Genomic DNA, 19,134 nt, shown 5'->3' on the forward strand with positions numbered 1-19,134 from the left:
ATTCAATGTGCATTTATACTGACATTCTTGACATTATCTAGTCTTTGACATCCAATATAAGATCATTTTAGCACAAGCGGATTCATCTGATTTGTGTCTCATTAAGGAAATAATGGAAATGACCAAAAAAAAAATTTCTACAACATTTTAACATTTCTATTTTAAATGTAAATATGCAAATTGAAATGTCAAATAGGTGCAAACTGCTGGATGTGAGTTATAATATCACTTTATTATGACTTCTCTCCAATGATTTTTGAGGTCTTTAGTTTTAGTAAAGCTTACGTAATCACATGGGTTGGAAAATCACATCACATTCATTTTATATCTCTAGCGTCAGAATCAAGTATAGGAAAGTGCACACACATGTTAGATTCAGATCTTAGTGGATAATCTCTTGACCAGTCGATCTGTTCATCCACTGCTTGGCAATAGAAGCTATTGATTTGTTTAATAATATCTGCAATACATTAACATCATTTAATAGTGGTAATGTTATAGATGGTATCATTGGACGCACAAGCTGGCTTGCATGAATTTTCCGGTTTGCATTAAAGAAAAAAAACTGAATTTATATTAAAATTAATTTCTGGTCATATTTAATTGTATATTAATTGTATTCAATTAAATCAAAACTACTCAACAGTTATTGATTCTTTGCGTAGTTTTACCGGAAGTTAGATTTAGGAGTTAGAAGTTAGGGCCACATGATGTTTGTTTATGTCTATATTGTCTATAATACTAATGCGTTTTACTATTACTGATCATGATTAATCATGATAAATAATGTGAGTGGTTCTTTGATTTTCATGTGAATTCATAAACTTATGTTAAGAGAAAGGATCTAATATAATGATATAAGACCAATTATTATTGCATATGTTGCATATCAGAATTATAGGGTTTGTAGAATTACAGATATGTTTTTTCCAGTCTATGAGGTAATATATCTATAATCATGTCCTATTTGTAAAGTAAATGAAATGAACAGTTCACCCAAAATGTAAAATTCTGTCATCATTTACTGACTGAATTAAGCAGTTTGGGTGTACTGTCCCTTTAAGAAAAGCAGCACAATATTATTAAAATATTATTATTTTCTCTCTCTCATTCCTTGTTTACAGTCATGTGCTCTCAGTAATCCTGAAAGTGCTGAGATGACGGCTGAAGGGGTCAACATGGCCACTCCGGACACTCTGGTTCTCTCAGACACAAACGCTGTTGATGCATCAATGCCCTCACAACGAGATGAGTCAAACAGATCCCCAAACATCCAGAGCGAACGCGACTTCGATCTACCCCCTGATTCCCCCTACCTTCCATCATCCCATTGTGCAGGATCAAAGCCAGTGCCATACCAAGATGGGACCACGGAGACCTGCAGTCCACACATTCAAGAGAGGACTGATGTTGTCTTCATACAGCCTTGTGTTCACACTGCGTTGCAAGAAATGCCACCAATGGATCCAGATGATCCCATAAGTGATCAGGACTTTAACACAAACAGCAACTGTGACCTTCTGTATCAAACATTTCAGAGTCTCAGAGACACAAACACTTCTCAAATATCTACAAAACATGAGCAGAAGATAAGTCAGTTTGTATCATCTGTGAGCCTTGATGCGAAAGCAAACGTCTCAAAAGTCTTGACAAATTCTTTGGACTTAGATCCTTTGGAGATGACATACAATGTGTTGGAAACAGCTGATGGGCCAGACAATTACAACCGCATTATTCTGACTCTAAATAACACGTCTCCAGATAGCCCTGTTTACCCAACTGTTGAGTCTTGCACCTGTTTTGTAATCCAAACATCTCTGAATCCCGTTAAAGAACCTGATGAAGAACCTTATGGATGCGCCAAAGATCTCCCAAGAGTCAATGTGACAACCGACAATTCTTCCAAGCATATTGGAGTGAAAGACGAACGTGATCTATCGCAAACAAATATCTTCCAAACACTCCCCGATACTGGAGATTTGGGTACCGAAGATACCGACGGTGTCAGTTTAAAGTTCACTGGGACGAAACGTGACGGTGAGGTTTGTAATGAGACGTGGCTGGATGCTTGCCAGTTCCTGGCAGGTGAAGAGCACAGTGCTGCTATTCTGGACGAGTGCTGTCATTCTCTCACTCCCGGCCCCCCTGAGGCCGATCCGGACAATACAAAAGCCTCAGGTTTCCCCAAGAGAGAGGACATTTCCACCAAGTGGCACGCTGAGAACTGGGAGCTCTTTCCATCTGTGGAGAGATGGTCGTCCACTGACAGCTGGGCTAGTGCGCTTTCAGACTGGTTCCAGACTGTTAGCACCTTTTCGGAAGATTCTTTCACCAGCGCCAACAATTCGAGTCCTGACTCTAAGCTCGCTATGGCAATCCAAGACACCAGTGTGGAGCAGAGCACGTGTCCGGATATCACAAACATCGATGGAAAGACGTATATGTCCGTGACTGATGAAGTTATGGATGAAGAGCCTGATTACACCAATGAAAAACAGGGAGATAAAGACTGCGTTCCTTCTCATGCTGATTCAGATAGACAGACAGATGTGATGGAGGACAAAGTGAATTTGTCAGAGACTCATGAATCTCACTTACAAGAGATGAAAGCTGTTCTGGATGCTTTTAATGCAGAAATGCCCCGCACGTCTCCGGGAAATTTTGGTGTTAGACAATGTGGAGGTCCGCAGACGTCTGGAGAGCTGTGGAGTGCAAAGGTGAGATGATGACAATGTATTGTTTAGAGGGTCTTTTATAGATAAACCGAACAATGATGACAGAATTTATATTTTTGGGCCAACTATCACTTTACATATCAATTTAGTGTCAGATGTTTGCATTTTGTAAAAGTCTATTCTCCAAACACAGCATTGTGACAGCTTGACTTTGAATAGCCACCTTTAACATTTCTTTAATAGATGTCACACATGTGGAAGACTTTTATTATTTATGATGACACTCTTTGTGCTGGCGCGGTACAGTCATATCACGCAGCAATGTCATTTCATAGCTCTCTCTCTCACACGCACAAAGTTGCATGGGCTACATTTGGTTTACTATATTCATATTTTAGACTTCCATTTGTATACAAGCACGTAATTCAATTTTATTAATTTCTATAATAATAATACTAATAATAAAAAGTTTAAATTTATAGAGTATATAAAAATAAATAAACATTGTATTAAAGTTATTACATTGATACTAATACGTCGTTTATTGATAATTTTTATTGTATAAAATCTTGGGTCACACATCAGTATAGGGGACAATTCTCGTTATTAACAAACCATTAACTAATACTTTTTCCCCAATAAACTCTTAATTTGTTGCTTATTAGTAGTTAATAAGGTTGTTGTTAGGTTAAGGTATTACGTACTATTAGGGATGTAGAATATGTTCATGCAGAATACGTTCTTTATAAGTACTAATAAAAAGGCAATATACCAATGATAGGACTTTTAATAACAACTGGTTAATAGTGAGAATTGCCCCCTATACTGAAATTTTGTATATATTGGTTATTCAATGATTTATATATTATTTCTAATGTTCATATTATTTATGTAACTCGTGGTTTTGCGATCAGTTTTTGCATTCCTTTTTATTGTTGATAAAACCTTTTTTTTTCTAAAAGAAGTCCCAAAATTTACAAACATTAAAAACATAAATAAAACTGCACATAATGTAAACAAGTTACAGAATAAGATCATGTGAATAACTCAGTATAACTCAATAACTCAATATAAGATAGAACAATATAAATCCAACGAGACACACTTTTTAGTTATTCTAATATTTATTTTTTGAGGATATTGACACATCCAACACCTCACACACTGCATGCAAATGTCTCTTAAGCTAACTGTACAGACTAACCCTTCGCCTATTGTATATATATAGCATAAAGAAGGTTAAAAATATACCCCCACACAATCACAAATACATACATACTTATTCACTCCAGTCTTATGAAACACGCATACATGATAGACAGCTGAGGAAAGGTGAGGTGAAGGGAAAAACACTGACAAACAGAAATGCAGACTAATTTTAGAGGGTCACGGATGATAATAGCCCAAAGAGCAATAGGGGAACTGGAGGGGCGGGCACGAGCACAGCTGAGGGCCCGAAATACGACCCGTCGCTCACAAACTTATTCTCATACTGGACAGTTCCTCCAATCCAAGAGACCCCTGATTCAGTGGTAGACCTGTGATTGGTTAACTTACATGACACGGGGGCTGTGATCTGTATAATAGAGATGATCCCACATAGACAACTGTGAGGGGTGTTTAGGCGTTTAGTCTGAAAGCGTGATGTTATTTGGATTAGGGTGACCACCGCCTCAGTGAGGTATGTAAACAAACAAATTTAGATGGAGATAGGAGGCTTTCGTATTTATTCTTTAATCAAATTTGACATTTTTTCAAATCTGTGGTTATCAGCGTCTTCTCCAAGAGCTTGACACATTTTCTGTGTTTTTAGTTGGAGGGAGATGCACTGGTTTTCCATCCCGGGTCGGACTTCGAGGAGGAACGAGAAAGCAATTCTGCTGCTCAGAGGATCTCGGCTTACACCAGCGACAGGAATCTGACGGCTGGGTGTGTGAGAGGCGACGGGCGTCACGGATCTGACTCTGATCTCCACACATGTCCCCCTCAGTCCAACGGTGACGTGTCCTCTGAGGTGGAAGGATTGAAACTCGCGCAAGGTGTGGAGGCAGATGAGAAGTGCTTATCACGTTCCTTCATTGAGGGAAATGGAACGCACACAGCTTCAAACATTGAGAACTTGAGAACCGTGAAGCCAGAAGAGAAAAGCGAGTTTATTATGCCGTTTGCTCCACTAAGCACTGGTAATACTTTTCTCCATCATGGTGTATTAAAAGAAGACGTCTCTCAAGCTGATGTTTCTCATCAAGGGATTATTATCGATACCTGCCTTAAACCATCAATTGAGAGTGGACAAGATTTAAAATATAAAGACGAGTCTTCTGAAGAGCGCTTCATAGATCAGTCTTCATCTTCATCAGATGGTCCTTCTATGAGGGAGTCTGGGACAAAGTACAGCAATACATGTGACATCAGTAAACAGCTTTCCAACTTCATTTTACTCACTGGAGAGCGTTCAGTGCTCTCCATAAACAAACGTGTCGCATATGTCACTTTAGATTTGGATGAACACAGAGATCTGAATCGTTCGTACTTTTCCAACCACGTCAACGCTGAAAGGCAGAACTGCAGCTGTGCGGCACAACCTATAAAAGACAAAATGCCTCATAAAACTTCTAGGACGTCAGATGGCAAAGCACGCTCAAAGCACAAGGACCAACCGGCAGACCCGCATGGGATTCATACATCAAAAAAGCAAGAGAAACCGCCATCGGAAAAGAAAGGCGAATTACAAGCAACTGGTTGTGAGGATGGTGAGGTTACGGTCATCGAAACCATTGTCATAACGGAAAAAAGCACACCTAAAGTCCACGGGAAGAAGAAGAAAAAGCACGTGCAGCATGGGGCGACAAAACACGAGACCGAGCCGATGATCAGAGCTACCCAGAAGAACACAACTAGCAAGACTGAGAACCTTGAAATAAAGGTGGCGTCAAATGGTCTGGATAAGCCAGATGCTCATCTTTCCACTAGGGAGGATACTGGCGACAAAAATAGCACGCAGAAACCAATGTCAGTGAGACCTAAAGTAGAGGCCAGTTGTAGTATTGTTGCCAAAAAGATGGTCCAGGCCAACACAGACACGGGTCCGAAGATCATCGCTGTTAAACCCAAAGCAGACATTAGTAGGATTGATGTGGGTAAGAATCAAAATCATACATGCAACTCATCTCAGAGCACGTTAAGTGATGAGATCAAACGCAGACGCATCGCGAATGACTTGCCGGGAACAATTCCTGTAAAGACAAGACCACAGCTGCCCGCAATTTTCCGCCAAGCAAGAAAAGATGGAGAAGAGGTTGCCAAGAGAGCTTACAGTGAGGTGGTCAAGCAGAAGACTCCAACACCAAAAGAAGGTTCATTAAAAGCTTTAAAAAGGCATCATAAATTCATTGTGTGATCAATTATTAAGAAATATTTATTATTTATATATGTGTGATATATCATATAATTTGAATGATATAATTACAATTATGTATAATATGATTTGTTTACATACTAAAATATGCCGGGTTGCAAACTATGGACAAATCCAACCGCTGGATTAAATTAACCTAGAAATTTTTCATAATTTACGCTAATTGTTGTAACGAAAAAAAACATGCAGCATTCTTATTGGTTATGATAAAAAATTTGCGGTAATATTATACATGTTTTTTGTAGTTGTGGTTCCTCGTGTAGTCTCAGAGATCCAGGCTGAGCCGTTACCAGCTGACCCACAAAACATCTCCCTGTGGTGCCGGTTCAACCCAGTTCCACATGATGCTACTATTAAGTGGACTAAAGAGGGAACAGTACTGTCAGAGAGCAAGAAAGGGTAAGGACACTCTTAAATATAAAAAAGCTTTTTCACAGCGGTGCCATAGAACATCATTTTGTTATCAAAGAACCTTTCAGTTAAGCTACCTTTAGATAGTCTGTGGAACATTGTCACTACAAAGAACCTTTTGTGTATCAGAAAGGTTTGGTGGATGTGAAATGTTCTTTATGGAACCATACACCCATCAAATACCCTTTTAAAAATCGTAATTTTTAAGAGTGCCGGTTTGATTTCCTAAAAAATAGATGAATGGATGAAATGTGTCCCTTCCTCAAATGCAGGAGACTTTGGATAAGAGCGTCTACGGTGTAATTAAATGACTCTTTCTCCACATGGTGGAGCTCGGCTCTTGTCTAAACTGCTGTGTGCTTTGGCAGAGATCACATTCAACATCAGCACACTGGTGATTCAGCAACATGGTGTGGGAGCACATTGAACCTTTTATATAACTGAGTGATTAATTCGCAATATAAACACTGACTGTGCTCCGAAAAGGACACTTGCTTTTGCTTTTCACTTTTGTGCTCTTTTGTTAGCTATTATTGTGTTTTTATGTATTCATGATTAACGTTTGAATAGACCCTCAGTTTTAGTCTCTGTTAACTGCCCAACTCAGCGTTATTTGCAAAGCCATGACTGATGTGTTCCTTGTAGTCAATGGTTATTATTGAATGTTCAGTGAAAGGCTTTTCATTTTTCCGCAGTGAAGGAGACGATCAGCGTTCCACCCTAATCATTCTGAAGGCCTGCAGTAAAGATCTGGGACTGTATAAGTGCACCATGACCACCTCCAAGATCTCTGTGTCTGCATCAGAATATCACCTCACTTCTGAGGGTGAGCCAGAACGGGCCAAGACCATTGATCGTAGCTGCCTACTTTAGATGCTATAAATTAAGATTTTCAATTTGCTAATGCACTCAATGACTTGGCAAAAAGTGTAAGATTTAGGTGACATCGTGAAGCATTAACAGGATGATTAATGAGATGAAAAGAGATCTAACAAAACCCAACTCAAGACTTTATGCTTCATCAGTTAATGTGCAGAATTGTCCAAAAGTGATATCAAGAGGGTCATATTTGTACAATATTGGCTTTTAATGGGCCTCAAGTTCCACGAAACCATAAAAATGTGAAGTGTATGGTACAAAATGGAGAACACACTAAACTTTTAAGGTATGGACGAAATAATTGTCAAAAAGGCAAACCACAGCAAATCGGGGAAGATTCATTTTATTTTAAAATGTCTAGGGCCAATAAAAAATAATTTGAGAACATTTTTTTTTAAAGTTTAAAATAAACTGCTTTTTAATTTTAAATTAATATAATTTGGAAATTAATGTAAATTAATTCATGAAATTAATGTTTAATAAAATTAATGTAATTCACATTTTTATTTTATAAGTACATGTTTATAATAATTTTTCTGTTATTTAATATATTTGAAGTGCAAGGCATACATTTTCTAAAGTAATACATCATATAAATGAATTTGTATGATAATGAAATAAAATAAATAAATAATAATAATAATAAAATATGTTATTCATTTTATAGATTTTTTTTTTTATTTGAATACATTTGAACAAAGCTCAAAGACACATTTTATAAAGTTGGACATCAAATAAATTCATTTTAATGATCATTTAAAAAAAATCAGTAACACATTTTATAGGCCTAAAAGAAATACAAATTTTAAATTTAATATAATTTTAATATATTCAAACAAAGCACAAAGACAATGTTGGCCACTGCTGTACATACAATTTACCCACATTTATATTAAGTTATTTAAGTGGATTGGAAAACACACATCTGGGGAAGTAGTCCTTACAAGTATACCCATAATATTTGGAAGACGCCCAAATATAAAAAAGCCAAATGAATTACAATAAATCCACATACTGACTCAATCATCTCCATTTCATTGCAGTTCTCATGGAACTTGTCATTTCAAGTCACGATCAAACAGGTAAACCGCCTAAATTTCACCTTCCCTTTAGAACATACTGTTGCCATAAAACAAAACAGATATAAGTGTAATAGATCACAGATTGTGCTAGAATCTAACAATCCCCTTTTAATTCATCTCCTAGCTGAGCCCAGGAGTGTGGAGGGAGATGAGGAGAACATCCAGTGCACCCCGCTTCTCTTTAAAGAAGATTTTCTGTCGGATCAGAACTTTGGAGAAAATCAGCCAGCAAGCATCGTAACAGAGAAAATTCATTTTGGTGAAGGAATGCACCGGAAGGCCTTCAGGACCACTCTGAGAGCAGGCAAGCTGCCACGTTTCAACCCCGGCCACCCCTGCGTCCTGAAAGTCCACAATTCCATCGGCTACGGGACCAAAAACACTGACGAACTCGTACAGAAGAACTACAGTCTAGCTGTGGAGGTGACGATGCGCTTTTGTTAAAAAGTATATTTTTAATTGAGAACTTCCAAGGATAAACTCTGACTAATGGCTGCATTTTTTTATTTGTTTCTCAGGAATGTCACGTGCAGAATACTGCTAGAGAATATATAAAAGCATATAATAATGTGGCCAGGAATGCAGAATCCTTTGGTGAAGTGCCAGAGTAAGTTAAGCAGAACTTTAATGTTTTACTTGTTTACTTTGTGGTACAATTGAGATAAATGCCTACATGTAAATTCAGCTGGTTTTGCAGTTAAAATATCATAGATTTGATTCCCAGGTAACACAAAACAACGAATAAAATGCACCTGAAATGAAAAGTTGATTTGGATAAAAGTATCTGCCAAATGCATGAAAATAATTCTTAAATCTCAAATAAAAAACGCGATATCCATTAACATCAATTGTTACTAACAGCACTATCTTCCCACAAAATGTTTAATCTTTCTGTGAAATTCAAGATTTTATAAAAAAACATGACAATTTCCCAGAATCATCCCCATTTACCTGGTCCACCGGCCCTCTAATGACATCCCTTACGCCACCCTGGAGGAGGAGCTGATGGGAGACTTTGTGAAGTATTCAGTGAAGGATGGGAAGGAGATCAACCTGATGCGCAGGGACTCAGAGGCGGGTCAGAAATGCTGTGCGTTTCAACATTGGGTATATTCTCAGACCGAAGGAAACCTGCTCGTCACAGATATGCAAGGTAAATAACATAATATCACTTTGGCTTTCACATACCTTTGTGCTCAATCGGCACTGTGTTATCAAACGTCATGGGTTGGATTCTAAGGAAACACATAAAATACTCACGATGGATAGCTTTTATAAGTGCATCTGTTACATAAATAGAGCTAAGAGTTTGCATTCTGCTGTTTTAACACAAGACGTACATTGTGTGAACAGCTCTTCACACATTTTTCAGAGGTTTGGTTATTTATGATGCATATTTTTTAATGCGTACTACACACTCAACTGTTGTTGTTTTTTTCTCAGGTGTTGGTATGAAGTTGACAGACGTTGGCATTGCCACCTGTAAGAAAGGGTAGGTCCTGACCTAACACATTTAATTAAACTGTCAACTGTAGGAACTACAGTATATTATTTTATAACAAAGTCAAAATGAAAACTGAAGGATTAACAGTGTAAATATTTTTGTATTTTTGCAGTTATAAAGGGTTCCGGGGAAACTGTGCCACTTCTTTCATCGATCAGTTTAAGGCTCTGCATCAGTGTAACAGATTCTGTGAGTTATTAGGCTTGCTGTCTCTGCAGCCCAAACCCAAACGGACTGTTCCTCCAAAACCAAAAGCACAACCTGCACCCAAGAAAAATCCCTTTGGCTCTGTGCTGAACGGCAAAGCGTGATGGAAGAGAAACGCTGAACTTTTGCTTTGTCTGTGAATTGAGTTTGAAGACTCATGAGGACGTTTGGTGCGTGTTGCCTTGCTCAGTGACACGAGTGATGCTGAAAGAGATGATATTCATCTGTGAGGACATTTAGAGAGATTGTTTTGTTGAACATTTTGTTATATTTTGAAAGAGGCTGTTGCTTATTTTTATATAAAATAGTTCTTTCTTTCTTTTTCTTTCTTTCTTTCTTTCTTTCAGAAAATTCATCTTAATATGTTGTAATTGATATAAGAATTTTCCGCCTAGAGCATGTTACATTTGCGATGTTGAAATTTGTATTTTTTTATGGCGTCATCTTTTTGAAGTAATTTAAAAACCTTAAAAGCTGCCTACTGGTGTTTTAGGTTAGACAAACCAGTATTGAATAACAATGAACTGGAAACTCATGCCGGTGTATTATGTGCAATAAAAGGGCACGTGAAAAGTGAAGCTTTAGCAATATACTTAATATTTTACCACTTGACATTTTTAGGTAAGGTGGACTACATTTTATAAATCTTGACTTTAACAATCACCGCTTTGTGCACAGTCAACCGTCACCGCTTGTTTGTGTATAAATAAAAACAGTTTGTTGATGGTCTCATAGGATAAAGATGGTATGATACATTACTAAATATGATGTTATGGAAGAATCTGTACTCTTGTCCCGGTAAACAGCTGTTGATTTGCCTATTCAAGAATGACAAGCTCTCCACCTTCACCTCTCAACCTTCCAAAGTCAAATGACTTACAGTATTGACTCATTTCTATATATAAATGCACACAGACGTTGGCCATATACAGTTTGCTGTTATAACGCTTGGGCTGTAAGACTGTAATCCCTGAAATTGTTGAAAACTGTGATTTGTTTGCATGTAAATTGTTTCGCTAGTTATGCAAATCTAGATAATCTAGCTCTAGAGTCTTATTCTTTACAGTCATCTTACTTAGAAATCAGGGTTCAGGTTGCTTTACCAAGTTGGGGTTGAGGGTTATCGGAAGCTGGGCTTGTTTGGACCACAGTCCTTCTATGTTGAGTTTAAGTTGTTGTCATGTGAGTGATTTGTATACATATATAACACACAAGAAATTGAAGTTTTTATCCTTGGATTTGGTTTATTAAAATCACCTTGACATTCATGAACATTGTCTCAGTTGTATTGTGTGGAAAAGCTTTTATATAAGCCATATGCATTGGGTCTGAATACATTTCATTTAGCCAGAGTCAGCAGATTTAATGCATCACACAGTGGATTCAAACATTGACATGACGCAGATTTCATAAAGTTCATACATCAAGACTAGGTCACCCTAGTTTCTTTATTTAAAATTGTTACACATTTTCCTCTGTTAAAATAACTGTTTTCTTGGGGTGCCATGTTATATACAATATGAGAGAGTTGTGTCACATAATGTCTGATACAATAAAATGTGTCAGTGGGCATACAAGCCATCGGTTTCTAGTCTATGATCAATCAAGCACGCTGTCAGAGTCATAAAAGTACCCTCACAAGTATTCCCATTTTCATAATACAATAACACAAATCCACAGCCTTTGAGTTCCACTGCGTCTCTGATTGGCCGATGAGGTTGTGAGGTCACACCTTGGCTATTTAGTGTGATAATGGCGTTTGACGACACAGGATACAAACACCATTGTCACACTCCACAGCTCAGGAGGACAAAAAGTGACACGGCCTAAAAATAAAAAAGATAAAATCATAAGGGGAGAAGTAGAAAAGTCATATTTAATCATGTAAACTTTTTAACCATTTACTATCAATAGTTTAAGAAAAAATACTCTAGAAGTGGTTATATGACCTAAACCAGTGCTGTGGTTTTAAGGTAAAGTTTTAACTTTTCAGCGGACGCTTGCCCGGTTAACTTTTAGAGAATGTAAGTTAAATGTTCTAGGCAATTTTTTAAATGCTGGGTATAAAAACTTTGTATAAATGTTAACCACACCTTTCAATAACCGTGTGAAAAAGAAAGATTTTGATTTCGTTTGTAAACCCATTCAGTGTTGGGTGTAACTAGTTACTAAGTAATTAGTAACTGTAATTGAAGTTGTTTTCCCTCGAAAAAAGTAAAGTGAGGGATTACTCATTTTTTTCTTTTGTAATTTAATAACATTTACTTGTGATGTAATTGAACTAAATACTGTTTTATATATTCAAAAGTGGAAATGACAACAATATTATAAGTCTACATTTAAAATGTATGCTTTAATGTCTCTTCCTGACTATAGTATATTTTGTTTTTTTTGGACTATTTATGTAGTTATTTATATATTTATTTGAATGAAGTTAATAAGCCCTTTCATGTCCATTTTGAATCAATTAAAGGTTGACATATCATTTAGACGGTAAATAGAAATAAGCAATTCAATACTTTTTGGAGAAGGAGTCGTTTATACAGTAATCGAATTACACTTTTGAATATGTAATTCGTAACGAATTCATCATTTTTTTTTAAAGGAACTTACCCAACACGAACCTATTTTAGGTATTGTAAGTTTGAACAACTATGAGCATTTAAACGTTGGTATTGTTTTTTTTCTTGTCTTTCTGACTTACACTGTGGTCACGGTGCACATGTTATACACCTGTAGTTTTACACATTTTTCTTCGCACCCTGGAGTAAATGTGAATTGAGTAATCGATACAGCTGCTCTCCACATTGCTGTGATCCTGAACAACCATTTGTGCCCTGAACTAACATTCAGAATATCCCAAATACAAGATGATCTAAACTTACCTTAAGCAATAAGTTACATGTGGCTATGCTGAATTTAAAGGCAATATAACACACCTCTTTGTTTATTCTTTGCCTACCAAACATGATTTTACAGTTGTGTTATCTTCATATAAAATAGCCATTCATTTTGATTGGAAGGTGGATGAGAGCAATTGCTTTTGATCGAGTCAAAAAATGTGATTTGATAAAAAAGTATGAGTATATCAAATATTGTAGATTAATGTGTAGTTTATCTGTGACTTTCAATCTTACATGAATACAACTAATGCTCAAAAAAGTATTTTGTTTTTCTAAATCTAATAATCAGAATGTTGCTATCGTTGTCCATTTGATTTTTCATAGACAGGATGAGACTTACCACAAACCCTGGTCCTGTAAAGATAGCCGATCCATACGTCTCCTCGTGCTAAAACTGAACGGAAATAGAAAAACATTTCTCAAAACACTCCCCGCGCATCATAAACTTACACCCACAGCCACAAGTCGACTCTCTGAACAGAGTTTACAATAACTGGTCATTTCACTCTCCGTTAACCTTCCTATATGTACCAAGAGGGGGTTTAGTCAAACAGTTAGTGCCGTTCTGAGATAAGCCTGGAGAAGTATTGATCCACAGTGACGTGGGGACGAGGTCACTAACCCAAAACCTGACTGCGTTAGAAAAAACAGTGCTACCTCAATTTAAACTCGGAGTTTTAAAAAAGCTAAGGACTGATTATAAAAGAAGGCCAGCACTCATAAGTCTAGGGTTCAAAGGTCAGATATTGGTAACCATGGCAAAAGTTATTGCTGGATAACTAAAAAGGGCACTTGAAATGCAATGCTATTTGTCTTTTATAATATTGTTTAGACTGGTCATATGGTTAATATGTGTATAATAATATTATATTATTATTCTCAAGAAGCACTGACAAGTGTAACACCAGTTTTTAAGCAACAGCCACAGACAGTGAGGCCTAGAGTTACGATACAGCTCTGAATCTCTGAATCCAGCCTGCTTTCATGTGATGTTGGTATTGTAGCTGCAGGGGAGTTTGGCGCTCGACTTGTTTGCGATTGCAGACAGAGAGCACTTGATAAAGTGTACGGGACAGCAAGCTGCTTCTGTTTGCTTGTCCTTGGATCTGATAGGCGGCAGATTGCGCATGTGAATGAACGGAGTTTCTTTCACCGCTCGACAGAGCTCTCGCGCCACGTGCTTGAGGGAGTTCAATCGAACGCGCTACTATAACACTTGAACGACCGTAAATGATTCGACAAATGAAGTTATTAACAAATTAAATGAAAAAATTACAATTAGTAATAAACGGTAAAATCGTCAGTGTTAAAAATGCCAAAATAACACTCACAGTGTATCTATCTCAAAGTGTGGATAATAAATACACTGTGAGAGTTAATTTGACCTTTTTTAACACTGGTGACTTTGCTGATAAAATAGTATAACATTTATTTAATTATACTATTACAACAAAATATATACTATAGTCAACTACAAAATAAAAATATCATGCTTAAACCTTAAAAAAAAACATACGTAATATATATATATATTATATATTAATATATATATTAAAAAAATGCAGATTTCAATACCTATTTAGGCTTAGGCAACATTTAGCAGGCCCAATGTGTGTAAATACACAAAGATTCATATAAATATGTAAATAAATATAAACCAATTTTTTTAAAAAAAAATCTATAAATAACGATGAGTCAGAAAATCGTCAGTGCTGTATTTGACATTAAAAATAATTTGAATAAAATATGTTGGCAACAGATAACAAATATACATAGTTTTAGTATAAATAGTTGAACATTTTATAATAAACACCACATTTTAATATATTTTTTTAATAAATGATGTAGGTTAGTCATGTTTATGCATAAAGAAGAAAATCTGAACTCAACGCAGCCTTGAACTAATTTCAAAGTCTGAATGTTGACAAGATTTAACCCATTTACCTCCAACAGGTTAAATCAACAAAACTGCCGATATGCCTGAATCGAAGTAAGTTTTTCAATTCTATTTGTTAGATTTTTTATATCCTTCAAACTTCTACCTGAATAAAAAACCTTCCATTCTGGAGTTAACCCAAGCTTGAACTAAAACAAAGATTAATTAAAAATCTTGGTTTTGTTTCCCCAATTCATTGAAAAATTAGCATATTTAGCATTAGCATTACACAAATTACATAAATATGAATCCATAAATAATTCTCAAAACATTTTCTTAGGCAAATGTCTTTCTTAAAAGCATTGTGTTAAAAGGATGTAGGTTTGAAACCCAAGAAACACATACAGTGCCTTGCAAAAGTATTCATCCCCCTTCATTTTAATTCAAATTTGGTTGCTGCCTTATCTTGAACTACTTTGAATAAATAAAAATACATTAATCAACACTACATGCACAATAATGGCAAAACAAAAAACAGATATATAACAACTTAGCAATGTATTAAAAACTGAAATAAGTACATTGCATAAGTCTTAATACCCTTTTCTGGGATACTTGAAATTGAGCTCAGAAGCATTAGTTTTGCTTGTTGATGTTTCTACATTATGAGTGGAGTTAACAAGTGGCAAATTCAATTAAGGAAGAATGATTTGAAGAAGCAAATAGCACTCAATAAAAGATGCAACAGCTGAAAATTCACATCAAAGTAAAATTCCAAGACATGAGGTCAAAATAACTGCCAGTTGAGCTCTGAGACAGGATTGTATCAAGACACAGATCTATGGAAGACTTCTGAAAGCAAATATTCTGTATTGAAGGGTCACAGAAGCATCCTTTAATCCTTAATGAAATTGGGATTTCTCTCACTTCAGCTGACCTCCTGTCCAAACTGAGCCATCGATGGAGAAGGGTCTTGGTTTGAGCGGTGACCATGAAGCTGATGATCACTCTGTTTGAGCTCCATGATCATATATGGAAATGGGAGAAACTTACAGAAGGACAAACATCCCTGCAACTCACCAATCTGGACTTAATGGCAGAGTGGCCAGACTCTTTTACTCCGTAAGGACACATGAAAAGTTGAAATATGCAAAAACCTTTCAACAAATCTTTCAAACTGTCGGAAACAAGATTCACTGGACTGATGAATCTCAGATGTATGCATCACGTCTGGAGAAACCAAGCACTGCTAAACACCTTCTCAAACCATCTCAACAGTAAAGTGTGGTGGAAACAGCATCATGACAGATGGGGCATTTGTCAGAGTAGAAGAAAAGCTCAACGGGACAAAATACAGAGATAATGATCATTAAAACCTAACCCAGAACATCCAGAACCTGAATGTTCATTCTCCAAGATGACAGTGATCCTAAGCACACAGCCAAAACAATGCATGAGTGGTTTATGGACAACTCCGTCTATGTCCTTGAGTGGCCCAGCTAGTGCTTGGACTTGAACCCAACTCAACATCTCTGTATAAACCTGAAAATGATCTCCATCTAACCTGACAGAGTTTGAGAAGATCTGAGGAGAAGAATGGCAAAAAGGGCCAAATTCAGATGTGTAAAGCTTGTACCATACCCCAAAAAATGTGAGTCTGTATATGTGCTTTAACCAACTACAGAGTTAAGATTATGACTACTCATGCGATGTCCCTGTTTTATTTGTATTACTTGTAATAAATTTGCCAGGTTCTAAGTCACAAATCAGTTTTTTGTTTTGACATTATCGTGCACGGAGTGTGGATTAATGTGAAAAAATATTAAAAGTAGTTTAAGATAAAGCAGCAACACATCGAAATGTGAATAAAATGAAGGGGATGAATACTTCTGCAAGGCACTATATACTGATAAATGTGAATACCTCAAATGCACGTAAGTCGCTTCGATTAATAATAACGTCTTTAAAAACGTTTCAATGCTGTAACACAGTAAAACAATCACGTCCGATTCTATTTATCAGTTTATTTTGAAGGAAGTTATACCAATTGCAAGGTCTTGCGCCGAGCAAGATCCAAGACAAAGTAAATGTTCGTCATCAATAAAAAACAACAGCCCCTACAAAAAGAGAAAGGGTCATTCATAGCAATAACAAGAATCATATTATTACAAACCTACAGAGCCACGTTACAATTCAAGCGGCCCGAAATGTGTGAGTGAGGAGAGATGCAGAAGAACAGAAAATACAAAAAGAATCAGTCTGAAGTCTTACTCCAGGTGGAGCTCGCTTCTACAGAGCTGATCCAGGAACAGCTGCCGGCTCGACCTGTCCCTTCAACAGCAAACCATAGGAAGAGCGGTCAAGCTGACTCCAGATCAGCTGTAGGTGCAAAATTCAATCTGCAACCCTGCTTCACGACTGATATGTTAGCAGCAGGCAGATTATAAACCACAGAAATTGCACCGAGTGCCATTAAAGAAACAATATATAATCACATTCAAGTTCACAAAGAAAAAAAAAATGGTGACATGATCAATAAAGTGCCCGTTTAGGTTCGGTGGTGTTAGAAGAAATAAAGAAAGACTAAGAAAGAACGTTTACATACTGAAAGTCTGCAAGACTTGCAGAGTTGAATCACAGCGCTTTTTAGGATAGCTTCTCATTAATACTTCCGACACATACAGTAAAAGAATCCAACCCTTCCTCACCCCAAACTCATTTACAGCATTATGAACAGATAGAATCATAATAATTAAGAACAATACTTATTACATTTTAAGAAAACCCTCATTCGCATTTCAAATGCATGTCCTCGTTCATCCGTCTCTCCGATCTCACTTTCCACCAAGAAGGAGAATAGTTTTATAATTACTACGTAATCATATCGAAACACAAGATACGTGTTCATGCCAGTTTCATAGCAATACAATAACCGTGATGATCATGTTTTTTTGTTTGCTTGTTTTTCGCTACCCACGACGACATGGATATCTATTCCAATACACCCAGGCCACTGATGCATTTTCGTTTAAAAAAGTAAACCACGTTGTTGGTGCAAAGATCCGTTTACTCAGAAAGAATGATAACAGTAATGTTAACAGCGATAATAAACTATTAAAAACAATTATTAACATCCCGATTCTTCTTGGCGTTGCGAAAGATAAAAACCAATCCTCGAGGAAGGAAGGAGAAATTTGGTGAGTGGACAGAATAAGTGAGGATGAGGCGGCGCCCTTCATCCTGGCTGTACTTCCTAAGGTAACCTGGTGGTAATAAGACCTGATAAGCGAGTTCATCGTTGCCTCTTCACTGCAGTGTTCGATCGAGATATGCATAAACGGGATTGGTCGCGGTGGTCGTTTCGATGTATCGAGGCCACACCCACTCCGAGGCCACACCCACTGAGGCTTCATCAAACACTGAAGTGTATCCGAGCTGATTCTTTCCGTTTCTTTGAATTACTGTCGATGCAAACGCTAAAGTGGCCTAGAGAGTAACTTAAAGAAAAAAGGTGTTGGGAAGGGATACATAGAGTTGTTTGGCGTCTCGGAAAGGGGTTCACAGCCCATGGTGTTCCAGCTAGACAGATACATGCATATACTGTGTGACATCACACGCCTGCAGATGCTGGGATCTGGCTGTACAATGGCAACTCGAGAGTGTGTGTGTGTGACGATAAGTTTGTGTTTGTTGTACATGTCTCTGCTCATCGGTTGCTCTAGGGGATCAGGTGTTTATTAAGGGGTCTCTTTAGTCGACGCCCTCGAAGCCTTGGGCGTTCTCCACCGCCATGAGAAGCTTTTCCCGCAGGTCTTCAAATGACTCATAAGTCGGGAGGTCCAAGCGGTTAAAGCTGGAAAAGCAAAATAGATTGTGAACAAGATTATATATTATTATCATGTTGATATAAATCAGCACAGTGTGACGTCTTTATAGAATGTTTATGAATATTTAAGCAATCGAGTCCATGACATGTCAACAGTAAGATCATATTGATATGCAAATGACAATGCTGTGTGGGATGTGCAGTGATAAAATTTAAAAAGTCATAGTTGTGCCTTATTCTGAATAAAGCATATTGACCGATCAGCATCCAGGACTGAACTACTGTGTTTTATTATGGAAAATAAAACTTTTATGGAATAGGAACAACATTTCTATCTAAACATTCTTTGTGTA

General features: G+C 37.0%; 2 protein-coding genes and 1 long non-coding RNA gene across 13 annotated transcripts in view; 1 reads left to right on the plus strand and 2 right to left on the minus strand.

The window, feature by feature from the left end:
- Window positions 1-1,580: 1,580 nt before the first annotated feature.
- On the plus strand, window positions 1,581-11,448 carry alpk2 (alpha-kinase 2). The gene is made up of 10 exons (XM_056732091.1): window positions 1,581-2,717; window positions 4,489-6,031; window positions 6,339-6,492; window positions 7,200-7,330; window positions 8,427-8,465; window positions 8,590-8,888; window positions 8,984-9,072; window positions 9,401-9,618; window positions 9,909-9,957; window positions 10,082-11,448. The coding sequence occupies exons 1-10, from the start codon at window positions 1,680-1,682 to the stop codon at window positions 10,278-10,280; spliced, it is 3,759 nt and encodes a 1,252-aa protein (XP_056588069.1). The 5' UTR covers window positions 1,581-1,679; the 3' UTR covers window positions 10,281-11,448.
- A 143-nt stretch (window positions 11,449-11,591) lies between these two features.
- On the minus strand, window positions 11,592-13,554 carry LOC130408526 (uncharacterized). The gene is made up of 2 exons (XR_008904763.1): window positions 13,420-13,554; window positions 11,592-12,002 (listed from the first exon to the last, which is right to left on the minus strand). It is a non-coding gene; the product is annotated as an uncharacterized LOC130408526 (long non-coding RNA).
- Window positions 13,555-16,959: 3,405 nt separating this feature from the next.
- Window positions 16,960-19,134, minus strand: part of nedd4l (NEDD4 like E3 ubiquitin protein ligase) — a 57,038-nt gene continuing 54,863 nt past the window's right edge. For all 11 annotated transcript variants that reach the window (XM_056730484.1, XM_056730483.1, XM_056730482.1 and 8 more), the window contains one exon: window positions 16,960-18,808. In XM_056730484.1, the coding sequence (XP_056586462.1) occupies window positions 18,706-18,808 (103 nt within the window). In that variant the 3' untranslated portion in view covers window positions 16,960-18,705. The remainder of the gene's footprint in view (window positions 18,809-19,134) is intronic.

The sequence above is a fragment of the Triplophysa dalaica genome, chromosome 19 (assembly GCF_015846415.1).
Source record: "Triplophysa dalaica isolate WHDGS20190420 chromosome 19, ASM1584641v1, whole genome shotgun sequence".
Lineage (NCBI taxonomy): Eukaryota > Metazoa > Chordata > Actinopteri > Cypriniformes > Nemacheilidae > Triplophysa > Triplophysa dalaica.

Coding starts and splice junctions, on each gene's coding strand:
- alpk2 (XM_056732091.1), top strand. CDS start 1,680: ATGACATACAATGTGTTGGAAACAGCTGATGGGCCAGACAATTACAAC. Junction 6,493..7,199: donor CTGTCAGAGAGCAAGAAAGG/GTAAGGACACTC, acceptor ATTTTTCCGCAG/TGAAGGAGACGATCAGCGTT. Junction 9,073..9,400: donor TCCTTTGGTGAAGTGCCAGA/GTAAGTTAAGCA, acceptor ACAATTTCCCAG/AATCATCCCCATTTACCTGG.